General features: G+C 44.8%; 1 protein-coding gene across 2 annotated transcripts in view; it reads right to left on the bottom strand.

Annotated features, from left to right (window-relative positions):
• The window catches only part of mef2cb (myocyte enhancer factor 2cb), a 56,377-nt gene that overhangs the window by 16,439 nt on the left and 15,662 nt on the right, over positions 1 to 24,276 (bottom strand). For both annotated transcript variants that reach the window (XM_084551943.1, XM_084551944.1), the window contains exons 2-3: positions 18,355 to 18,579; positions 8,915 to 9,118 (exon numbers count right to left, since the gene is read on the bottom strand). In XM_084551943.1, coding sequence (XP_084408069.1) covers positions 8,915 to 9,118; positions 18,355 to 18,408 — 258 coding nt within the window. In that variant the 5' untranslated portion in view covers positions 18,409 to 18,579. The remainder of the gene's footprint in view (positions 1 to 8,914; positions 9,119 to 18,354; positions 18,580 to 24,276) is intronic.

The raw sequence follows: 24,276 nt of genomic DNA, 5'->3' as shown, positions 1-24,276 counted from the left end.
GTAGGGGTGAGGCGAGATAGAGGGAAAGCGCCTTCCCATCACAAATAAGATGGAGGTGGTCATGAAGTGGACTCAGTGTGGATTAGGACCTCCCAGCACCTCTGCACAATAAGCACAATGAGGGTGGCCTTGCTGGCAACAGAGAAGGGGTAATAGTATGTTAGTGATGTGCTCTTATTCTCCTTATTTCTATTTTCTTTTTTGGCCTGTGTGGCTCATTCTTTCTTGCTCTCATTTATGTCTCTCTCCCTCACTCGCTCTGTCTCTCTCTCTCTCTCTCTCTGTCTCTCTCGCTCTCTTGCTCACTCTTTCTTTCTCTCTGCTTTTCAGAGTGGAGGGAACATCAGAGGGATCAGGCTGGCTTAGTTTATTGGAAGCAGATGGCAGACCAAAGGCAAGAGGGCCACAGTTTCATGAAGCGTGGTTTGAACATGCCAGGACCATGTCGAGGGGCATGCCCATGGATGACGGCTACACGGCGTGTGTATGTGTGTGAATGATTTGGGGGGGAGATGGTTGATTTTGTAGGTTACCAATCTGAGGAACGGGGGCCCTAATCACAGTATGTCCCTGGCTCTTTTTTTTTTTTTTTTTTTTTTCTCTCAGTCATCATCTGTGCATCCCTATGCACTGGTTCAGGCAACTATCGCATCAATGACTTTTCAGTGATTTAGTGGCTTTGAAGCCCCTTACTCCTGGTGCCCTGCTGCACTATAATCACGAATCAGAGGCTGGCGTCTGGGATCCATCATCCATGGGCAAAGTGGTGGCGTGTTCAGTAATAACGTCGGCTAACTGTGTGATTGCTAACTGCCTGGGGACTATTAGATTGACTAAACATTAAAAACTGGAGTGAGAAGTACAGCAAAAATAGAAAAAAAAAAAGTGTTGCAGTAAGTGAGACAGACACTAAGCGAGACGGAGAGAGAGGGTACTGCGCGCAACAAGGTTCCTCCACATTTCTCCAAACTGTGCCATTGTGATGGTGCACGTGCTAAAATCACTATTAAGAAGAGCCCACTGCAGACGAGAGCCCACTCACAGACACACGATCTTAGCTAGCCAGTACACAGCAGAATACCAGATGGTGCAGTGTTTCCCATATGGAAGAGACACACACTAAGCACATGTCAGAATCCAACACTGTTTGCTACAGCAGCATCCCGGCCCCGGGAACAAAGTGGTCATTCAGACTTGTCACTACACTGTATAATTAGCCAGATAGACATTATGAGACACAATGCCAGCTCAGTGAAACTGGATAAAGAGGGCACTTATGTCTGCACCCTTAACCTACCCATCTTTCATCCTATCTACACTCCAGTGTGTATAATACGTCTCTATTCAAATGAGAGGAATGAGCATACGTCTGTACGGAACGTTTTTTCTGATGCAACATAAAAATTAATTCGTCAAGCTAAATTGTGTGTGGCTGCCACACACAAGTTAGCTTTACATGCTTTATACTCTGTAATATCATATGACACATTTATGTCATACATATTACCACTTCGTAGCCGCACTGTAACGTCAGTCATTTCAATAAAGCTTCAATTTACATGCTTTAAGTTAACATCAGAGAGTTATGGTGTAGCCTCAGGCAAATGACTCCACTTTTCTTAGGGTGAAACTTCAAGCCCCCTTCTAGCCCCTCTCTGTTCCTTCGTCTCAAATTCCCCTCACCACCACCGCTAATCGTCACTTAGCGTCTTTTGTCTCTCTGTCTCTTATCGCGTGGTGCCACAGCAGGAAAACGGAGCCTGAGGGAGGCCTCGAGTAACAATGACCAGCCGGCTGACCTCTATACTGTGACCTTGAGTTTCCACACCCTGCCCAAAGCAGCAATCATGACGGGAGGGGTGGGGCCGGGGGGGGGGGGGGGGGGGCTCGAGGCAGGGCAGGGAATGCCATCTATAAAAATAGATCTTCATTATTCTGAATTTTCCACAAATAGTTTCAAAGAACAAGGCATCATTTCATCTTAATGGCTGGCGTGAATTGTTTTGGGCTGTGTAGTGGAAAAGCCTTGCCTTTTGGCAGCGTGGCCTCAGAAGTGGCCTGCCTTTTTCACTGCTCCTCACCACAGGGACCACATATTGGCACATTTCAAACAGTCTATTTTTAAAACCTCCTTTTGTTGTTGTGTGAGTACCTCAGACTTCCGCTTTAGTATTGACCTTAAAAAACACCTCTGACAAAGATCCAAGTGGTATAGTTTCTTGTCTGAGGTTCTGCTTTTCTGGTCAGCAGGGATCTGAAGGGTATTTAATTGCTGAGCTTGTAGAAATATATTATCTGCCATCTTGTTTTTAACCACTTTTAAAACGTGGAAAAAAAACCTATAGTCTATAAAATAGGAACTCAGTAAACTGGTTCTCTTTATGTCTGATGCTGGCGCCACAGACATATGTGTTCTCCGGGTTTGTCACTTGTGTCTTAAACAGACGTGCTGATTAAAAAGCACTTAATTCTACTGAAACAGATGATATTGTCTCTATAATAAAAAAGAAAGACAAGAACGCTCTGTTTGGTGAAGTTGGGGTGGGAAATCAACAAGAGGATTGGATAACAGGCTTCTTTATTCAAGGGACCCGAATGTTTATAGGCACCGCAGGGTCTCGCACCGTGTCTTATGCATGTGGTCGCCGAGGGCAACTCTTCTTGGTCGGTCCTCAGACTCAAAGAGAGAGAGAGAGAGACTCAATGAATACCCTGACACTTTGCTTACTCACTCCTCCGTTTCAAAAACAACCTCCACCCACCCTCCACGAAACACAAGGAGGGGGAATGAGAGAGAGAGAGAGAGAGAGAGAGAGAGAGAGAGAGAGAGAGAGAGAGAGAGAGAGAGAGCGATCCCAGTCCTATTCTTCAATCCTTTCCCAGCAAGAACAGCCAGCCAGGCAACTATATTTAGCCTCACTGAGCACTATTTTTAGAACACTACCACTTTTAGAGGTATTCATTAGGGAAGGAGCATATCAAATAAAATTGTGGTTGTTTTGGGAGGGGGTGCTTTATGTGGCGAGTTCAATACATGTTGCCAATTACGCAGATGTGTGGTAACTGAAAGTGCACGTAAAGGAAAATTAACCTTTGGGCAACTGTGGCACATTTACGGAAATGCTTGTGAATAAATACGCACATAAATAAATCGATTTCAACGTTGTGAGAGCAATGTGGCAAGTTATTGAGAGTGGTACAATTAGTCTTTTCCACTCTTCAGCATCAGTTCACGCGTGCCCAACCCCGCACTAACCGGTATCTGTTCTTGATGACGCGCTCTAGCATGTGCACGACTTGGACATCCCAGCCTTTGTTTTAGCAAACCGCCATGCTATTAGCTTGCCAATGTCACAAGGTTAATTTACTTAGTCAGTCAAAGCAGCTTCAGACCTTAATCCTCAGCTCACCAGGAAAAACAAGCCGTGTTGTCAATCGCTTTGTCAGTAGTAAACACTGAAGGCTCTGTGAGCGCTGCGACGACTCCACCCCGCCCTTACCCCCACCGCACGGACCCTATTCTAAAACCACAGAACGACTCCACACACAAAATTACCGCGGACAACTGAAGCACAGAAGATATGATATGACTCCCTTATTTCTCTTGGACGCTGACACATGTAAATGTAATAGGGGATGAATGACATTCAAGTCAAACTAATTATACAGTCTTCGGGAGCCATGAGAAGAAGCCATTCAGTGCGCTGATCAACACCGAAAAACTCCTCAAGGCTAATGTTCTCCATGCTGTTTAGAAACCAAATAAGCACACAGAATAGCACACATGCTGGAAAATATTTTCACAAGAGCGAGGCAGAACATGAGCACACTGGCACTTCAGAGGGGGAGATCACATGTTCTGTTGACTTGCAAGAGTATTACGAGAAAGTAGAAAAGGGGCATTTGAATGATATAAAGAAGGGAATTTTTGAGGTAAGCGACAGTGAAATCAACCAAATTAGTCTCTGTTGTGTAATTTGTGGAAAATCTGGTTTTAAAGCCAAATGAAACATTGTGCGAGGCGTGCAGCGAAAACTGCGGTGGATATGCTATCTCCCAGACATACCCACTCGACGCACTTTCTCTTTATGTTTCTTCATTTACACCCCTCCACCGCCTACCCCTCCCTCACACTCTCCCTCCCTCCAGTGGACTGTCACTGGGCTGAAATCACACCTGTGCTTCTCACACATCTCGGCACACGGGTGAAACATACGCGGGGTGAAACATGGTGAGGGAGCTTTGCTGAATCTCATTAGCCAAGCAGGTAGTCATTAACAGAATGACCTTTGGAAATAATTACCAGCCTTCCTCCCTCCATCCCTCTTTCCCTCCCTCCTTCTCTTCTCACACTCATCCATCCCTCTGTCCCTCCCGTCCCCCTCTCATTCAATACGTCCCTCTATAGGTGAGGGAGAGAACGGGGAGGAGAAAAAAAAGAAAGAAGAAGAAGTGGCAGGACTGAGTTGAGGATCGGTGGGAAGTCAGGTCCCTGCTGCTGCTGTTTAAGATTACAGGATGATCTGAACTTTAAGATTAGGTTAATCTGCTGGAAATGGGATTGGCCAAGGGCTCTCCTCTGGCAGGTAGGCAAGCAGGCAGGTCACCTCAGTACCAAGAGCCATGTGCCGTTCCATGTGATACTTGAGCCAATGGCAGTGGAGCGTGAGGTTCTGACTGAGGTCATCACAATGCCGCGGTCTCTGCAGGGTTTGAGGCGACTGTCACCGTGTATGGACATATACACAAAGACCATGCAGTGCAGCCATTGAGGGAACACAATTACAAAAGCTTAACACACTAATATGTGTGTGCATGTAAGCGCTATACATTATATGGTGTATGTACACGCAGTACGCACAAATATTCCCTCTACACGGGTTTACTCCAGGCAGTGAGGGTATATATCTCCCTATAACCCCACACTCACTAACCCTTTAGTTGTTTCACAAACCTGCATTCTTTGTTTCGGCAGTGGGGAAAACAAGCACATTGTGGATCAGGGATTTGGCAAAGCCCAAGTGTGTTGTTGGATTTGGGGCCGTTCAATCACAGCGAGAGCCAGCCAACGCCGCTTAGGTTTGGGCTAGATCTGTAATCATCGGGAGGGGAAAGAAAGGCCTCTTTCATGTGCTATTGCAATTAACAACCCCCATACTGGAATAATAAATCACCAATAACAGCTCAAAGTGATTGTTCTTAAGCAGGAAGAAAACAAGAGGAAAAGGGAGAGATGGATCTATTCTCTTGTCATTTCCCAACATAGCTTACCATTTCTCCTCTAATGCCGTTCACATGTCCAGGAAACTGGCCTGGCAGACAGTGAGTATAGGAAATCTATCTGCATGTTTGACTGTTTTATCTGGAGCCAAGCTCAGAGTGTGCAGTAGACCTGCCAGGACGACACACTTGGACCCTGCATGGACATCCAGTGATGGAGGATCTGCCTCCGTGTTTGCTTTTATCAAGCTGAGAGAGCCTAGAGGAGCTTAGACGTCTCTTTGAACACTTAACATTAATCAAATGGGCTTGTAACTTGTGTACGTAATAGCTGATGACCGAAGGATTAAATTAAAGTATTCAAAACATTTATTTAAAAAAAAAAACATGTCCTCAGTTTTTCAAGTTGTCACTGTATTCGCACATTATTGTGGGACCCATTATGAATCTAAGGATAATAATGATTAACAGTGCTTCTTTTGTTTTAGCACCTCAGAGGAGGGGTTGATCTGCTTTTGTTTGGCTTTTGGTTTCACATATATTTGTAGAAGTGTCGTTCCTAGTTGAGATGGTTTTCAAGTGAGTCATCCAGACCTTCTTTACCACTCTTCTCTCTCTCGCCCTCTCGCTTTCTATCCCCACATTTCTGTGTTTCACACACATACACTCACCGACCCACAGACTATGGAGTCAAGATGATATCAAAACCTAGAGATTCTGTATGTTCAATGGAAAACTAGATGTAAAAGTGAAAGACAGAAAAGGAGGGTGAGAGAGGTAGAGAGAAAAGCCCTCCAGCCTCTTGTAAACATGCTGTTGCTAGAGAGGCTGTGCAACGCTCTCAGTGCCACTCTCTCAACAACGCTAATTATCAACCAAAGACATGCTAATTACATAGAGCTTTATTGCTAATGTAGCAGGCCTCTATGCCAGCCGCCCACACTTTGAGCTCCGCTCCCCTACCTCTGTCTCTCCTCCCACTACACCTTCAGGCACAGCAGCAATAAAGGGAGATAGATGCATGCATTTCAGTATGCTGGTAAAGATGTGAGCTTTTGAAAACATTTTTGAAATTAGATGTGACACATTTTAGATGTAATATTTAAGATTTTCTTGTACCTCTGTGGAGAAACCTGCAGAGGAACCTACATTTCACCTGCCCTTGAAGTCACCCCTTCATCTTGTTCTTGACCTCCTCCTCAGCATCATCTCAACAGGAAGTCCGCTTTGCTCCTGCCTCTTCCCAAACTCAACCACCCACCCACGTCCCTGCACCTGTGACGTCGTTTAACAGCAGCACACAGGGCTTGTGGGGAAAGATCCAACCCTCCTGTTCTCCTCGTTTCCCCTCTCCCTCTCCACACACCCGCCTCCCGCCCATGCTAAACGTGCTAGTGTCAGCCCTGTGGCCAATCCCTTTAGCACGCCGCAGCTGAGGCTGAAGGCCCCTTCAGATCGATTTCTCCTGCTGTGAGTCGCTCAGAGAGTGCAGAGCCTGAGTCCTCCAGGGATCACATTGTAGGCAGTGCTCCACAGCACTCTCCCCCACTAGGCTCTTTAGCATCTTCCCCTGACACGGCTGTTTACACGTTAGCCATCCTCTGCTCTCTAATGGAGACACAGCTAAAAAGAGAGCTTCAAAGCAGGGAGCTCTCGTCACAAGCGCTTGCTGGAACATGTGACAACTCTTTTCATGGGTTCAGCTGAGGCAGGGTAATGCACTCACTATACAGTGACTGAGGAACTACAGGGAAATGAGGCACAGAGGATGGTTTTTCGTGCCGGATAGGATGTGATTCATTTTCCAGAATCTGTGGTAATTAATAAGTATTTCTAACAAGATTCAAACAAACAAAATCTTTGTTGACACATCAGAAATGCATAACAGTTTTCTGATTATTTAATGCTTTATTGCGGCACACCATATTATAACCAAGCTTACGTTATAGTCTTGGCAACATTAATAATTTGAAAAAGCCTCAGTTAAATTAATGATAGTAAGGGAATAAAGCACATACTGCAAAAGTGCATACATTGTTATGCCTCTTACTATACAATAATGCACCGAGTCCATTCTCCTTGCTTTCATCGAGGTCACTCATGTGTTGAGTGCTGCATCACTAAATGTACGAACTACATCAACACACTACATATCTGACTGCACCAAATGGAAATGGCAGTGGAGTAAAAGCAATAATGACTTTAGCGAACCACTTAAGTTTGCGATATAATGCAATAGATTCAATGTTTGGATGGGATGGGAAAATCTTATAAGCCAAAGACATTTGTTATTAGAATTCAAAAAGTTTGCAGTCAGGTGCAGGGTGCTGGGTTGAATAGCAGGTGAATGTTCACCCATGGGCTGTCAACAAGTCAAGAAACACCTGTACGAAAAGATATGAAAATATGTCCCATGTTGTTTGATGCAGGCAGTGTTAGCCCATTGGACTGTGTGGCTTTCATGCACTGCGTTTCATTGATCATCATTTTTTCTTTGGTATAGTTGTTTCGAACATTTGTTTTTTTAAATGCTGAGCCCATAACGACAGATTTATGGCGTTGTGCATGAATTAATACAGGGCTGACCAAACAAATGAATGTTATGCTGCAGTCAGGTGTCAAACTGAGCATGCATGAAGCACAAAACATGAGAGTATGTGTGAGTGCTGAGCCTCTAACATGATTTATGTTGTACCTAGTGTTATTTCATGATGCAAAAAAGTCCAAGATTAATTTAAAATATTTTAAAAACTAGGTGTTTCATTTGTGTTGGGTGAAATGGAGCCATTGGTGCGGTCTGAATCATGAAACACATACAACATTCTAAAGCTAAATGACAAACGTGTTAAATTACAGGATTAAATGTAAACCTGGATGGACTCCCTAAAGAATACTGAATATAGAGTCTGTGACATTTGAAAATCATTCAGTATTACGTTGGGGGCCTGACACAGCTAAGTGTGAAAGCATGGTATAAGTGTAAATGAGAGAGAGGGGAAAGGGGAGAAAGGGATAAACTCTGCACGAATGCATTCATGTCTGTGTGCGTGGCCCACCAGGTCTGTCAGAGCTCCAGCGTGAATGTTGCATAACAGTTTCACGTTGAGAGCTTAAGGATCCAGGAGGGTGCCAGCGTCATTTCCGGCTTTATCTACCTGCCTGCTGGCTGGGTTGACAGTGGTGTTTAACATCGCCTTGAGCCACTCTAGCGACATGTGTCCAAAGCAAGTCAGATCAACATCCTCCTCTAAGGGACACATCAATGGTGACAAGACACCAAGGGCAGGGGATTGTGATTACACCCCACAGGCGACAGCCTGAAAGGCCCAGATCAATGATAGGCTACCGCTTTTATGCTGTTAAGTACAAACAACACAAGGGGACAATTTAAATAAATGTCTTTTCTCGAAATTAATGACATGTTGTGAGTCTTAAAATACATTTTCTAAAAGTGATCCATGTTGGTACTGAACCATTGGGGACGACTGACAAACTATGGGAGCAATTATTTCTTACACTATGCTAGGTGTGAAGACTAAAAGAGAGAAGTAAGGGTTGCTGAATGAGTCACAAATGCTGTAACCATCTGTCTGGTTGTGCGTTTGCATGAGCGTGCGTGTCTGGGCATGCGTGTGTGCTACCGTGCATCTGTGTGCGCGTGCACGCGTGCCGTCTGTGTTTTCTTGTAACTTACCTCCACAATATCAGAGTTGGTCCTGCTCTCATGGGGCTCATTGTACTCGGTGTATTTAAGCAGGACCTTGTCCATGTCTGTGCTGGCATACTGGAACAGCTTGTTGGTGCTGTTGAAGATGATCAGGGCAATCTCACAGTCACAGAGCACACTCAGCTCATATGCCTTCTTCATCAGGCCAAACTTTCGCTTTGTAAATGTCACCTGGGTAATAAAGAAAAGGGAAAAAAGAAAAGATAGCGCATGAGGAATAGCGTTGTAGGGTTCACATATACATTAAAACACATGTTTCAGTGGCACTCTTGAAATCAAATCAACTTATGTTACATGTGGCTGTAATTTAATTATAACAACAAGCAAAAAATCCCCCACCCTGGACCCGTTCAGTTGAAATGATGGAATTTATAGAACTCTGATGTCATGGATTTTTCCTCTTAAAATGATTAGGTCTCAGCATTAAAGGAAAGTAAAGTCTGCTGATGGTTCAACACCCCCTAACTGTAAAAGTCCGTCCACTATACCAGGAAAAAGGAAAAAAAGAAGCTGGGCTCACATTTAAGGAACTGAAAATACTCTGTCTCAGTCAGATAACGGTAAAGATGATCAGTTATTGCTTGTACATCAAAGCACACAGAGGCTTGGCATGGAACATATGTCAAGCTAACTTGTGCGCACTGTCTCACTCCTGCTTTTGCATAAAAAAATATATTGTATTTTCATTTAAAAAAATTAGCTGAGATATGCAGATAGATAGATAGGTTGCAACACACATTGTTCAGTTGCATTGCCCAATTAACTCCCTCACAAAGTGAATAACAGGTCATTGAAGTTGTTGGAGTGCTCAGATAGTGACAATGCGTTCAACTTAAACCACAAGAATTGTCCCTCTCTGTTTGTATGTGCAAGTGCATTTGCGTGTGCGTGAGGCCCAGGACCGGTGCCTTTGGTAACACGGGCATACCACAAGTGCCCACATTGTCAAAATAGAGCAGCCTCTATTCCTCTATTGTTTGGATCAAAACTAGAGCAGTGAAAGTGAGTTAATTCCAGCGAGCTGCACCTGGTTTCGTTTCCAAGCCATGTGTGCGAGCTCTTCAGTTGTATGGGAGAAAAAAAAATAGAAAATGTGCCACTGGCAGCCGAGCGATTGTGCGTGTTTTTATTGAAATTTCTTTTATTTTCTTCAGCGACTCTGTGTGTTATTTACATTGGAGATCTGTATTGACAAAGCTTTTACAGGGAGGAAATACTGCCAGAACTGCGCCCAGCTGGTAGCTAATGATCTCAGTTTGTTGATTAACTGCATGTTTGCCTATTCTCTTCTGACACTTAAGTGGGCCAAAAAAAAAAAAAAAAAAAGCAGAGTGAATGTAGAAGGAATACATGCTTTTGAACACGATAATAAAGACCGTTGCTGTAAGGATAAAGGCGCTCACAAAGAAAGCCTTCAAAGAATAGATATCTATGTGTGGTAATGCATGAATAGATTTTTGGCATTCCTCTATCACATATTGCCCTTCACATTTTCTCTTTACAACTGAAAGAGGAGATAGGGTTGAATAGATATTGATTGATAGTTTTGGGTTTCCTGAAATCATATCTCCCAGGATGCACCAGGGAAACTGAATATCAAACAATTCCTCCCCTCCCTCGCGTCTTTCTTTCCATCTCCCTCTCCACTAAGAGTGGGTAAAACCTTGCATGAACTGCCATATCCTGGACCCCCCCAACCCCCACCCCACAACTCTACCCCTAAAAATAATAATAAAAGTTTTCCAGTGATGTCACCGCATCATGCCGAGCTATCTGTCAGACAACAGAGGCTGTAACCAGAGACACGAACAGCGGACAACTCCTGACAAACCGGTGTGTATGCAATGTCAGGCTCGGTACCTCGGCACAAACACTCATCTGATTCACCGACGACATAAGGAGAAAGCACTCCCCTGGGCTCTAAATACCATGCTGACATTTACACAGTCACACTGCGATGTGAAAAAAAAAAAAACAAGCCTCATTCTTACAGTGTAAGATCAAAAGGCATCTTGTGACAATAAGATTAATTGTCATATTCAACCCACACTGAGCCGTGACGTCCCCGGCTGAAGCGTGAGCACCCTAAAGGGGTCTGCCAGCCTTACAGCAGTGGGGCCACGGTACAAATTGTGCATGAGCGAGTAAATAAGACGACAGGACTGTAGAACATAAGGTCAAAGCACACTATTCAGGAACAGGACATGTAGAGTGTTGTCTTCCCTTGGTGTTTTGATGCAAGGGGCACAAGGGGCAGACGCAGGACAGAGCTAGCTGCCGGCCCAGCTCCGTTATCACCCACCCGTTCAGTCCCCGTCTCTGCTGGGGCCATTAATGTTTCCGAAGGTGGCACGTGGCACACACGGCGGGCTGGGTGTGACTCTCAGAAGTCTCTCAGAGCTGCTACGGTGGAACACTCTCAAACATCAGCACAACTACGCGCGCAAACAAACACCAGCGCGACGAGCAATTTGGAAGACGCGCATTCTCCGGTTTTCGTTTCAGCATGAAGAAGAGCTAAATCCAATCAAAGCTGTCTTGTGCCTCACACTTTAAATGAGGAGCAGCATTTCCCACATATTATAATTCACACGTAGACTGACTTTAACAACACCACAGGAAGAAAATGAGTGTGATTATGAAAAGCCTTAACTGACCAAACAATAACACCTACATGAATATCACACCACACCCCCATATCTCCACCTGACACGTACAACCTGCTACCTCCAAAGCACATATATCACCAACACATACATCCATAAATATACAGGCATATCTGCTGTACATTGCTTGCTTGAACACACACATTTTAAAAGACAGTTGGCTTGAATGCGGCCTCGACGGTAAATACCGGTGCAAACATCACGTGGGATGTGCTAATTTGTACTGCACCTCCGCTATGCAGTTTCTTTTACATTCGATGTCGGTGCTCAAGTTAACTCTGTGGCGCCTTCGCGGCCTCACATGATGTAATCATGTGACCCCTTTTAGCCCATTGACATCCAAGCTGATGATTTCACCACTGGCCTGGCCTTTCCTGTCTAAGCTCAAAACAGCTCTCGCGGCCCCCCCACAGCAGCTGTAAACCGGGGCTCTGGGCCTGTTTTCGAGGAGCTACTGTTCTGCCCGAGTGGCTAAAAACAGATCCTCTGAATGGCGCACCTGATCATCACACATTTACAGCTTTTTGATAATGATACAACAGTGAGTTTGCCATTAATAAAAAGTCATGTTTATTAACTAATAACACACTAAAAAACTTGTTTTTAAGCAGCACAATCAATGCAAGACTATTAAACAATTTCTCTTCTTGTACATTATTAGAATAGTTTTAAAGCACTGGTATTTGTGAAGCTTGTGTATAGCTTTAGGATTAAGATGAATATTGATTTATTTTCCTGAATGAGTCCCATGTCTTTGTTGTTAACCCAAAAAACTTATTGCTAACCACCCATATGTCAGTGTGGGTGTAATCTTTGTTTCCGTGGTCAGTGGGTGCTGTTAGACACACCACTATGTTAAAAACTGAGAGCATGACATTACAGCACTGTGCACACTGGTAAAACGGACCAGCTTGAGTGTGTGAGTGTGAACCCAACTGTGTCTTTTCACAGTATATTGGTAACCAGGGTGTGAAAGTACACACACAAAAGCACACACACAGGAAAAAAAATTTGAGACCGTTTTTAGCCATCTGTGAGCTGAAGACTTAAACCAAGGGGGCATAATGGGGCACATGACTTTCGAAGTGTCACCGTGGGCTTCTAAGAAAGTACGTGCGTGCTCACGTGAAATGGTTAGAGGCAAAAGCGTTAACCTGTGTTTGTGAGGAGAGCTCTCGAATCTCAGCGACGTCTCAGTGTTAAGCGGTTGGGTTTTCCATCTGCAGTGGAAAATTATTTCATTCAAATCGCAACAGCTTAACCTTCTAAGAGATCACTCAATTATAAGAAAGCTCTTGGCAACAATAAGAGATAGACCACAATTATGCTTCAAAATTTGGGAGATATGAAGGAAAAGAAAACAAACTCAAACTCTCCTATGACCTCAAATCTACTTGTATTTATCTGGTAGCATAGGGAACTAAACTGTGTAATATACTGTGAAAAGACACAGTTGGGCTCATAGAGCATAGGGAATACACATCTACACACTGTAGACTCATAGCAATACACAACTTATTCGTTCACCCCTATCCTCCTCCACAACTCAATCCCATGAGAGATTTAGATGCATGCAATGCAACGCAGATGCACACACAAATGCATCCAGACACTCACCCCTGTAAACATTTACCCAAGTTACTTTCACCTCCCCTATTTCTTTGCACTTTGTACATTTCTGTCTCTTTGTACTTTTCTTTCTGTATGCTTTCTATGTAATTACATGTATGCTATCACTTCAAAATCCCCAATAAAAAAAAATCAATCGTAAATAAAAAAGGAATTCTTTTCTGCTCTGTACAATTGACCTGTCACATTTCCTTTTGGCAAATGAGGAGAAAAACACCCAGGATAAACAGACGGACACAGAGAAAGGAGGGACAGAGGCTGATTCTCTGCCACATGGGCGAGAGAAAGACGGGAGGGAAGAGGAGGGGAAAAAAGAGGGGGCGGACGCACAGGAAGCACATTTGTATGCATTTCCTCTCATAACAGGAAGAGGCCAGTGGCTTCCCCTTCACAATGGCTTCGCTTCTGCTTCCCACCTCCTGCCTGCTTCCCTGGGGGAGGAGGAGGTGAAGGAAGAGGAGGAGTGGAGAGACAGGCACCAAAAAAACTGCTGGTTAGCAAACCAAACATGGCTGTGTGGAGACACACACACACACACACACAGATGTCAGTCACCTATGGAGCAGCACGATTTGTCTTGAGACAAACACTTATCCCATTGTCAGGAGCCAAGCAGGAAGACATGGGCTTACGCAAAGGAATAAGAGGAGCGCAAGACCTTGGCCTGAACTCTGCCTCACAGCCAAAGAAGCTGTTAAGAGTGGCATTACGACAAAAGAGGCTTTGTCCCACCTCTAATATATGCTATGCTCTTCTCCCTCCTCAAAACCCCTCTTATCATCCCTTTCCAGGGCGCATTCATCCTGCAGAACAGGAGGCAGCAGCCTCCAAACATTTCTTCATTCTGTGTCTGTATTAAAAGCGTCCAATTTAGCTAAACACTAACCCGTAAAACCAACAGGTGTCTTAATTGTACCATTTTTAGTTATACGTGTCCTAAAATGCATGGCAGTTTTGAATGTTTTTTATGCCAGAGCTGGTAATTACATTTCAGTACAGCGCACTTCCGCACGTTCCTGTTTAAGCTGAAAGCCGCAACTGAACAAGGCTATACCGACTGACAAAAATAAAAGTGGATGTTACATTCCACTCCAAGTTAGTGGTCAGGAGGGTAAAAATAACTCTGTTGTCATTCATTTAGGGTGGAAACCTTTGTCTGACACTAAGGCTGATTTTCACTTTTTGCACTGAAAAAAAATACTTTTTTCTCAAGAAGAACCACCTGGTTTGAATTGATTTTCACACAGACCGTATAAAAAATAAAATTCATTATATGTGCAGAGAACATGTAAACAACCCGCAGATTACTCAGGCCTCCAGACTAGTTGAGCAAACCCAGTTTCATAATTAGATTTTTTTCCCATGTATCTGTGTAGTATTTGATAAGTTTTTGGTAAAATTTCAAAACTATTCCACCTGGTAAATAAACAGCCCCATGGAATGAGTCCGCTGGGTGAAAGAAAGTACAAGAAAAGAGCGAAAGCTAGACAAACCATTAAGACTTTATAGTAAGGGGAAAACAATTAGAGTGAAGTGAGAGAGCACAATGAACAACGTGAAGAACGTGCAGACGGGAAACGAAACAAAAAAAAAACAAGTTGAGAAACCAGAAAAAAAAAAACATTGCATCAGGGAGAGAGGTGAGAGCTTAGCGAGCCCTTTTCAGGTGAGGTCTCGCAGCGCCGAGCATACGACGGAGAGGAGTGCCACTCGCTGTGGTAAAAGGAGGAGATGGTAGAAGGTGGGAAACAGGGAATTAGAGGAGGGGTGCAGGGGTGAGGAGCTACCCTGTGGGCCTCATTATTTTCCTGCTGTTAATTTCACTCACACATTTTCTCACCCCAGTGCTGTTGATTGGAGGGAAGAATGCTTTGTCGTAGAAACAAAAAGACCCCTTATTTCAGCTGCAGCGCTGCAGCTCGCATGGCGAGGAAAGAGAGGCGGCATGTGCGGGGAGACGCAAAAACATTTATGTTTTTATCTTTTCCCAGCCGAGTATGCGTTGGTGTGACTGTTGTTTGTGGGAGTAGTTAGATCCTGTTGGTTTACTTCCTGTCGCTGATGACCTGATCCATGTTTAACCTTTGGCCCTGGGTCCCTTCCCCCTTGGAATCCACATGTCCCACACAAAGACACGCACACACACACACAAAGATTCACACAAACAAGTCCTCCTAAATTAAGCCCTCCGAGCGTACTGGCTGGAGAGGTAACACTAATTAGAGCCAATTGCAGTAAATTAGTCGATCCCCAAGACGGACTCCAGTGAGATGGATGTGTTTTAGATGTGAATACAAGCAGGCATTTGTCTGTGCTACATAAACAAAGACACTAAACGCAAAATCTGAATATGTGTCCGAGTGTATTATCTGCTATAGTTCCAAGTCTATGACAGTACGTGTCCTCACACACGCGCGCGCCCGTATGCGAATCTTGTGCTGTAGGTGTGTGTGCCGGCCTATCTGTGTGCGTGTGGATCAAGAGAGTCTGCTCTCTGTGTACAGCCCATGAGTTTATGGCACAGGGGGCCCTTTCATGTGCCCGAGGCTGGGAGAGGGTCTGAGTGGTCGGGAGGCTTGGAGCCAGGGCTCACACACTGCTGCCCACTGTCCGGAGCTCCGGGCAGCCAGTCAACGCCAGGGAGGCCTGGCCCTTCTGCCACTGCTCTGGGGAAGTGTTTCGGGGCCTGGGGGTGGCAGCCCAAAGTGGCCGCCCAGAGAGAGCCAGGCCCTGTGCCCAATATGATGCTGCTACTGCACAGAGGGCAAGAGCGGGGAGGCAGTTCAGCATTGTAGGTGGCAAGGTAGCGCTGACAGCCCCATAGAGTGGTGCCACTCCAAAAAGGGCCGCATTATGAAGTGTGTGAGAAGCAGGGGAATGTTAAAATAGATTCTGTTTCTATTTTGGACGGAAAAAACGAATCGTACAAATGTTTTGTTGTTCAAATGCAACAGTGCAAGCTCTTATCGTGCCAAGTAATATCAGTATAAAATCACATTAAGTATACAGAAGAGCTTCAAGAAAACTTCTCTGACATTTAATAGTAAAAGTATGTAAAGAATGTGAGGGTGAAATCAACTCTATACATAGTCATCTGGTGTTTATTTGGCTTCGGTTTTGGGACATTTCCTCAAAAAGGAAGTGAAAATATGCAAAACCAAAGCTTCCGTTTTTTTTTTTTTTTCTTTAAAGAAGAAAAATTTAAGTTTCTGTGTCTGTCTTGTGATGTCCGCCCCCTCAAACGAGGTGATGTCACTTATTTAGGCTGTGAGCTGAATGACACCGAATGTCATTTGCTCAGCGGAGCATGTGGTGCCGTCCACATGACTTGATGATATCATGTCAGGAGGGACTGTTATTTCGGCAGAACAACAACTAAACGAGTGATCTATCATTTTAAAGATCAAAACAACAAAATCCATTGATGCATTGATTTCCCTTTCCGTGAACCCTCTTCTCTCTCCTCTTTCTTCTCCGTCTTGCCTCCTCCTCCTCCTCCTCCTCTCCTTGTAAGTAAAGCCCGGATATCTCAGGCATCGATTCCCCTCAGGTGTCCTTCCTGTCTCCCTTTTTCCCCTCCTTATTCTCAGGAGTCGGAGAGCCTGGTGCAACTTGCAGGCCCGGTCTAAGGTGGGATGAGAGACGAGGGCTGAGATAACAGTAAGGGGGAAGCGTGGGTGCTGCTGCAACACGATAGTTTTAGTTCTCGTCTAAAACTCTATGACCTCTTCCCTGCTCTCGCTCTGTGTCTCTGTCCCTGCATGTCTTTTACTAACAAATACATAAATTTGAATATGACCATAGACTGTCAAACATCCTCTCTGCTTTTTTCATACTGCTATTTATGTACATGCTGTATATTCTGTGCTGTGTCTGTGACTTTAAAGGGTGAGTACGCAGTAAAATGATGATTACAGGAGTGGCTTCAGTGATGTGCACCCACTTTCGCACTCCGGTCTCAGAATCTTCTCGTTACTTACAATCACACTCAAGATCGGTCATGACAAGGGTCAAAATCTGCTTCAATTACCCCTCCAGCATGGCCCAATCAATTCATCGAGCTTTTTAATGTCACTCTGAACTGGCCGCAAATGACTGTTTGATGAAGTGCGCTGTCAAATGGTTCTGGAGCATTATTGAGGATGTCACACAATAAAGACGTCTCAAACGCGACGAGACGAGCCTTGTGTTCGGAACCGTGTGCGCTGGTGTTATGTGTTTGACCCGTGATCCAGAGGCCACGTTAGCAGCGTATGGATCCAATTGGGCTGCCAGGAAGCTGACAGAGTGTCAGTGGTCAGCTGTGCCACAGGAAGTGATCGATTGTCGGCCTCAAGGGCAGTAAGGGAGCTCTGTCTCTATCTATTTCCTGCCACAGACGGTAGCGTCTGTTTGAATCATGCTGTCCACACTTTTATTATGTGTCTGTTTCAAGTAATGCCAGCTGTTGTTCAAAGGTGTCTTGCAAGGATTCCATTGTTATTAGATCTGATTTCATTTTCCAGGATACTGCGTATAACTTGTTTAATTGTGTATATTTTGAGCTGCATGGAGGAAAGTTACAGGAGCCCAGCAGTTACTGATTTAGTCCCAAGAAAAGTGTATTTTCAGTGTTTGTTTCCCAGTGTGTCACTCTAGACCATCTCATCTCTGTTTGGTTGTTTGTTTTTATTTCCCCCCACCCTGCCTCTCTAGTGCTACCACCCTCTGCCCGGTAATATTCCACTGGCAGAGTGCTAAACTGGGTGGCATGGTGTGAGGGCCTGGGTGTGTCAGGCTGCTCGGTGATATGCAGAATGGATTTTTAAAATTACAGATATTTTCATGTAAATCCATTTTAGGAAATGCGCTCCTCGTGCAAGCTGGTTTGTTCGACTGAAGAGAAACAAACATGCTATTATAAGCGAGTGGAATTCTTCCACCCAAAGCAATAACTGTGCTTTCCCTGCATGCACTTGTCTGTCCCCCGGTTCACATATTGCCCAGACTCCCAGAAGACCTTCATTGTTGAGGGCTATGTGGGGTGTAGGGTGTTTCTCCTTCCTCCCTCCTCCAACCCCTTCTCTCCCCCATCCTCATACTCATCCATCCTCCCATCCCCCAGGGACTTACCTGTCTGTTGCGTTCATCCATAATCCGCGTGATCTGAATCTTTTTCCTCCCCATCGTCCCCGTCGCTTTCTTTCTCTCCTCTTTCTAAAGAACTTTAAGCTTTCTTCCCTCTCCTCTTTCTTCTTCTCTCTCCTCTTTCTCGTCGCTCTTCCGCTCTTCTTTTATCTGCCTTTTTTTTCTGCTTTCTATTTGTTCCAATCAACTCAAAGATTCCAGCATCTGTACCTGCAAGACAGAAAGGAGGGGTGGGGAGAGAGTAAGCATTAAATGAAATGAAATATGGCAAAATACTGAGAGAGAAAAAAAATAATAAAAGTGGCATCATGGCAGCCACAAGGGAGGGTGAAGAAAGACAAAGAATCTGTCAACAACGTTGTGAGAACTGCTGTGTTTTTCACTGTCGATATCATGCAAATCAGTTTTTGCATTTTTTTTTTTTTCTTTCCACCCAGGCACCGACTATGAGAGGAGACAGCGCTGTCAGGATCTCGCCTCGTTCACAGAGAGTTTGACAGTGTTTTGGAAGTGCCGCTAACTTAAACGCTCTAATCACCAACACTGTAACATTACCTCCAGACTGAGAAATACATTTTGTTTCTTCCCATGAAACTGCACTGTATTGACAGTGGAACCGCCAGCCACAACTTTTTTTTTTTTCAACTCTATCTGTAGCTCATCTCTAAAATGGCAGATGTGAGCTTCAGGATAGAATACAGATGTAAAAACTAGGCTCAGTCTTGCCATGTTCTGGCAATGCAAAGACAAAAAAACAAAGTGCCAGGAGTGATCTTTTGAAACACAGCAAAGGGATGTTTCTTAAAGATAAAAATCAAACAAAATTCCAAGACCAACTTAATCCAGCTGGAGACGTTGCACGTCAGCGGGATCCTCTGAGCAGCACTTGTGCGCGCAATGTTGGATATGTGTGTGTGTGTGTACCTGTGTTTCAGGGGTGGAGGCCAGCAGCTGATGTGCTGGACTGCATGTACGGGGAAGAAAGCTGCAGCCAAAAAGTTGCATGAGTGAGTGACTATTTGTCCGTATGTGTGTGTGCGTGTGTGCGCGCCTGCGTGTTGCTCTTGTGTGAGCTTGGCTATGCCAGAGCTCCAGTGCATCTCTCCAGAGTGCTAAAGTAGGCCAACCCAATCTATCTCAGGGAGGAGCAGAAGAACTGTTGTTGTGTTTTCTTTTGACAGTAGAGGTGATAACGTCCCTCGTTATGCAAATGAGCATCCCATTATTTAAGCTCAGTGCAATGCAGGGGAGCTGTCAGCGCCGTCACATAAAAAAAAAAATCCTCCATCTACCCTGCCTTTTTTTCTCTACTTTCCCCTTCTTCTCTCTTCTCTCCTTTCTGAACCAGATTTCCGGCACCTGGCAGCACACACATCAGACATTGATGTGGAAGACGACACCACTTCACCAAAAGACATGTCAGTCTCAGTCTCTCTCTCTATCACTCTCTCTCTCTCTTTTCTCAAAAAAAAACCCTTGCTCTTCTCCTCACTCTCTCATATTCTCTCCTTTGCACACTACCGCACACATACCTGCACATTGTAATGCACTTCCTTTCCCTTTTATTCATCTTCCCCCTAACCTGAATCCATGTATTTATTGAGTAACATGCATGGGGATGCGCAAGAAAGATCAAAACCCCCCGAGTTGAGCCCAGAGCCTTGCTACTCAGTTGACCTTTTGTGTTGTGTGTGAGTGGGACATTGATAATGAAAGCCAGTAATAGAGACATCCAGGCATGCTGTTGCTCTTAGTGACAGACCAAGGCCTGTAGCAGTAGCACATAACAGTAGATCTTCGCACGGGCTGCAGAAAATGCAGGCCGTGCGCAACATTTATATTACAGTACTGTTTAGTTGAATTTGGTTAACACCAAGACAGCACAATGGTGTGGGCCTTCAGACTCAGATTTAGTAAATATTATCATTTTTTTAAGACACAACATTGATTCTTATGTATTTTCTAAGACTGTCTGCCAAAAACTTCCCTCACACAAAACGGAAAACAAAGCAGGACAATGCAGTCTTAACAATGATGAAATGCATGACAAAAAAAAAACTTCCTGAGATGATGGTTTGGAATACACCCACTTATGGAGGGACTGAGATATGAACATAAATGCATCATTTGGCAGTTAGGACAACAGCCGAACAGCGCCATCACAATAATAACAAGATCTAAAATAACTCTGTGGCAGCTCTGAAGAGGCTATCCAAAACATTTTAGCATTGCTCTGCACAAACACACCCATCCATAGACAGAAAAACAAAGAGCTGCCCTCTGGAAGAAAACAAAAAACGATGTTGTCAGACAAACCAGGATTACAAGCCAGCACTAAGGCGCTTGGCACAAGACAGCCAGACAAGGATATCAATCAAGCCGGCGTACCTCAATCACAGGCTGACAGCGTCATCCCCTCCCAGTCTTTGTAGTCGACACTACCCAGCCCGGGCATCGCTCCAAACAAGGAGGCGTTACCTCCATGATCCCTGCCTCCTGGCCTCCACCTCCTCCTCGTTCCTCCCACAGCCCACTGATCTGAGCTGAATGTCTCAATGTCAACACCCGCTGGGGCAACACCTTAGGCCTTACGTAACATTAACACTAAGATTAAGCCTGTGTCCTGAACATTTAATCCCTGCTTTTGGCTCCCAGCACCAGCCAACACTCCCTGAGGTGAGGTTCTGCTGCCGCTTAGCCCCGTGTTGGTGCCTCCCCACCCGAGCCAGCCTCGTTCCCCATCGCTTTTAATTCCTGCTTCCTCTACCTCCTCCTACACAACAGCACAAGTTGCCTTCCCTCAATCCCCCCTCTGCCGCCATCACCCCCCACTTTTCCTCACACCCGCCCCCGTCCCATATGAGTGCCAGGCAGCTCCTGGATAAGAACTGAGTGCCCACCTCCTCATCGGGCTCCCTTCCCTCGCCTTCCCTTGTGGTGGATGGAGCATCAGTTAACTTAGCAGATTACCACTGAATCACTAAATCCAATTTAGCCTCATGACGCCAAGACAGTGAATAGGAGGGAAACGCAGGAAACAAGCGTTGCTTAGTGAACACGGTCAAGTGGCACGTCACAGTAGCGCTCAGCAGGAATGTTTTGCAGGACACCGGCACTGACACCTGACCTTGGGAGGGCAAATGAGGTGAGAACAGTAACAGGGGGGGAAATATAGACACACAGAGAGAGAGACAGAAGAAAGAACTAACAAGCTTGTACACATTAAGCCAATTTACTAATCCCAAAGTAGGGAAGGGGGAACACAGAATGAAAAATGAAGAATACACAAAAGAGATCTACTCTGTGGACTTCGACTAATGGTTAGGCTTGTATTCACATTAGCCTGTTAACTGGAAGGAGGCCAGGGTGGGAAATTGCTAAGGTCAGAGAGCACACTGGCACCAAGCAGACAGAGGGACCACAGTTGCTCCTCTGCTTGTTTTATATCTTTGAGCTTCGAGTTGGAGAGGTGACAATGAAAGAGAACGAGAGTGGTGAGAGGAAAACAGAGAAATGGAGTGGAGAGAGGGAAATGGAGTGAAGCATAAAGAGGGATCTTTTGAACAGGCACCAGGCCTCTCCAGGGGGAGGGGAAGAGCTGTACCCACGACCCTCCCATCTGTTAAGCAGACGGATGGAGAGAGAGAGAGAGATATGAAGGTTGGGGGAGGATGGGAGAGATGGAGAGGGAGCAGCGATTCAGCACATAGATCTAATGAGCATTTTCTCTGTGTCTCAGAAGTGTAGCTGAGAGGACAATGAGAACATATACACTCAGTGCACCACAAGGCTTGATTCTAGGTCGCCTCTCTCCCAAGTGTTTAGTCACTAAAAACTAATATACAGCACATGGCGCTTTTTCACATTCTAATAGACGTCTGTAGGGTGCTTGTTAATGTGGTTTTGTTATTGAGGACATACACAGAAGACAACTCCCCCGAATCAAGGGGGCAACCGAAAAAGGAAGTTTACTTTAACTCGAGTTCAGGACTAATTCATCACTTTGAAAGACAGCTGCAGGGACGTGACGGCAAACGAGAAGAAGCGTACGTGAACCCTAGTTCCAAGAACAAAAGTTGTGCATCACGGAGATTATTTCTGCATTCAGAGAACTGCGAGGGAAAACGTTAAAAGCGAAACCAACACTCACACTGTAAATGCACTGTGTGCCGAATTCTGCTGATGCGGACTTTCTCGAATCCTAATTCTACGCGTTATAGCAAATTGGGGAAGGTGATTTATCATGACAGGGATTGGCGATGTTTTTCCAAGAAACCCCACCTCGGCAGCACAGCCTCGACACATGGTACATCTGCAACACATTTGGTAAAAGCATGTGTCCTGTAAAAAAAATAATAATAATAAAAAAAAATATATATATATATGAGGATAGGCCTACTGGCATTTATATATTGTATATAAATGCCAGTATCCCCTATCCTCCTAGGAAATGTGGTTGTGAGGATTTGAAATAACATATTACACTGCAGTAAGTAAACCTTTTAGGAGGTGTATGGTACATTAAATAAACTCTCTCTCTTTTTAAATAAACTCCCATTTCCTTGAAGAGGAGGACGGAAAAAAAAGTGCTTTAATATAGTTTTTCAAATACAATCTGAATGTCAGTACACTCGCTGCTCCGTTTTTACTAGAGCATTTCTGTCATCTAGACAACTTTTCTTTTTTTTGTTGCTCAAGATTTCTAGGTGGTTTCGTCTTTGTGTTTTTGCTGTAGCGGCGTGCGTGTTTGGCTGCATAAATGTGGATGTTTTGTGCGTTCGCGCTTTTGATTTGGAAATAGTGGCACGCAGCGCTGTATCTCCTGTAAGGGTGGATGGAGATATAAGCGGCAGGAATGAGAGGAGGGGAAGGATCAAGCAGAGGAGCGAGTCGATGGCCAGGCAGGATGGGAACAGAAAAATGTGTATCAGGTCTCATTGTGCCTCTAATGTCATTACAGGCAGTGACTCTTCTATGTGGCATGCCGCACTCCCCATCTGTCAGAGCGAGATAGGCAGGGTGACGAATGGCTATCACTGCTAGTTCCCTCAACCCCCACCGCATCCACCCCCCACCCCCCCACTCCACTGTCTGTATCTTTTTTTGAGTGCTGGGGGAGAAGAGTGACCTAAACCTGGGCGGTAGCCCACACGTAGGTGGGCCTCTATGGCTCTGAATCTCAGTAGATATTAGGGCTAATTTAACATGTTAGCAGCTAAAGAGATTAGCAACATGTACATCTGGGGATTAGAGTGATAGTGGTGGATCATCTTATAATGTGTTCATTCCTTTTTTCCCAGAGAGCATTCTAGCTAAACTTGAATTTGAGAGGCTCCAGTGTGTGTGTGTGCGTGCGTCTGTGTGTGTGCATGTGTGCGTGTTGGAGGATATGTCTTCACCTGTCTCTCTCTATTAGATCATGCTTTAGTTGGATCATTAGTGAGACAGAGATGGTTTCACATGTATTCTATTTTCAATCTCTATGTGCCTTAGAACCGAGACACTTGTCTATTGATGAGGAGGAAAGTGAGCCAATAGCCTGTGGTTGGCACAAGTTTTATACACTCTGCCAAGCACTCATAAGTGTGATTGACATCATGGAACAAAGTATATTGTTATAAGTAGCAGCTCGGGTGCTATACGCGGTGATCTCTCAATTCCTCACCAACTCAGGTTCAACCAATTTCTCAACTTAAAACTTCAACTTTAAATTTAATTGTTTTTTTATACTAATGGGGTTCTGTCAGCGCTGTCCACCCTCTTACCCTTCAGTCCAGCATGTCTGCCCCGTGGTCTTGGAGGACAGAAAGGCAGGAAACACACACACAACTCGGGGGAAGGATGTGACATTAGACACAGACACAGACCATCAAAGGTGCTAAAGGTGTTTCCTTCCCTAAATCACTC

This window comes from Chelon labrosus (genome assembly GCF_963514085.1).
Source record: "Chelon labrosus genome assembly, chromosome: 9".
Classification (NCBI taxonomy): Eukaryota; Metazoa; Chordata; class Actinopteri; order Mugiliformes; family Mugilidae; genus Chelon; species Chelon labrosus.
Note: the sequence above shows the minus strand (reverse complement) of the source record. Positions and strands in the feature narration are given on the sequence as shown.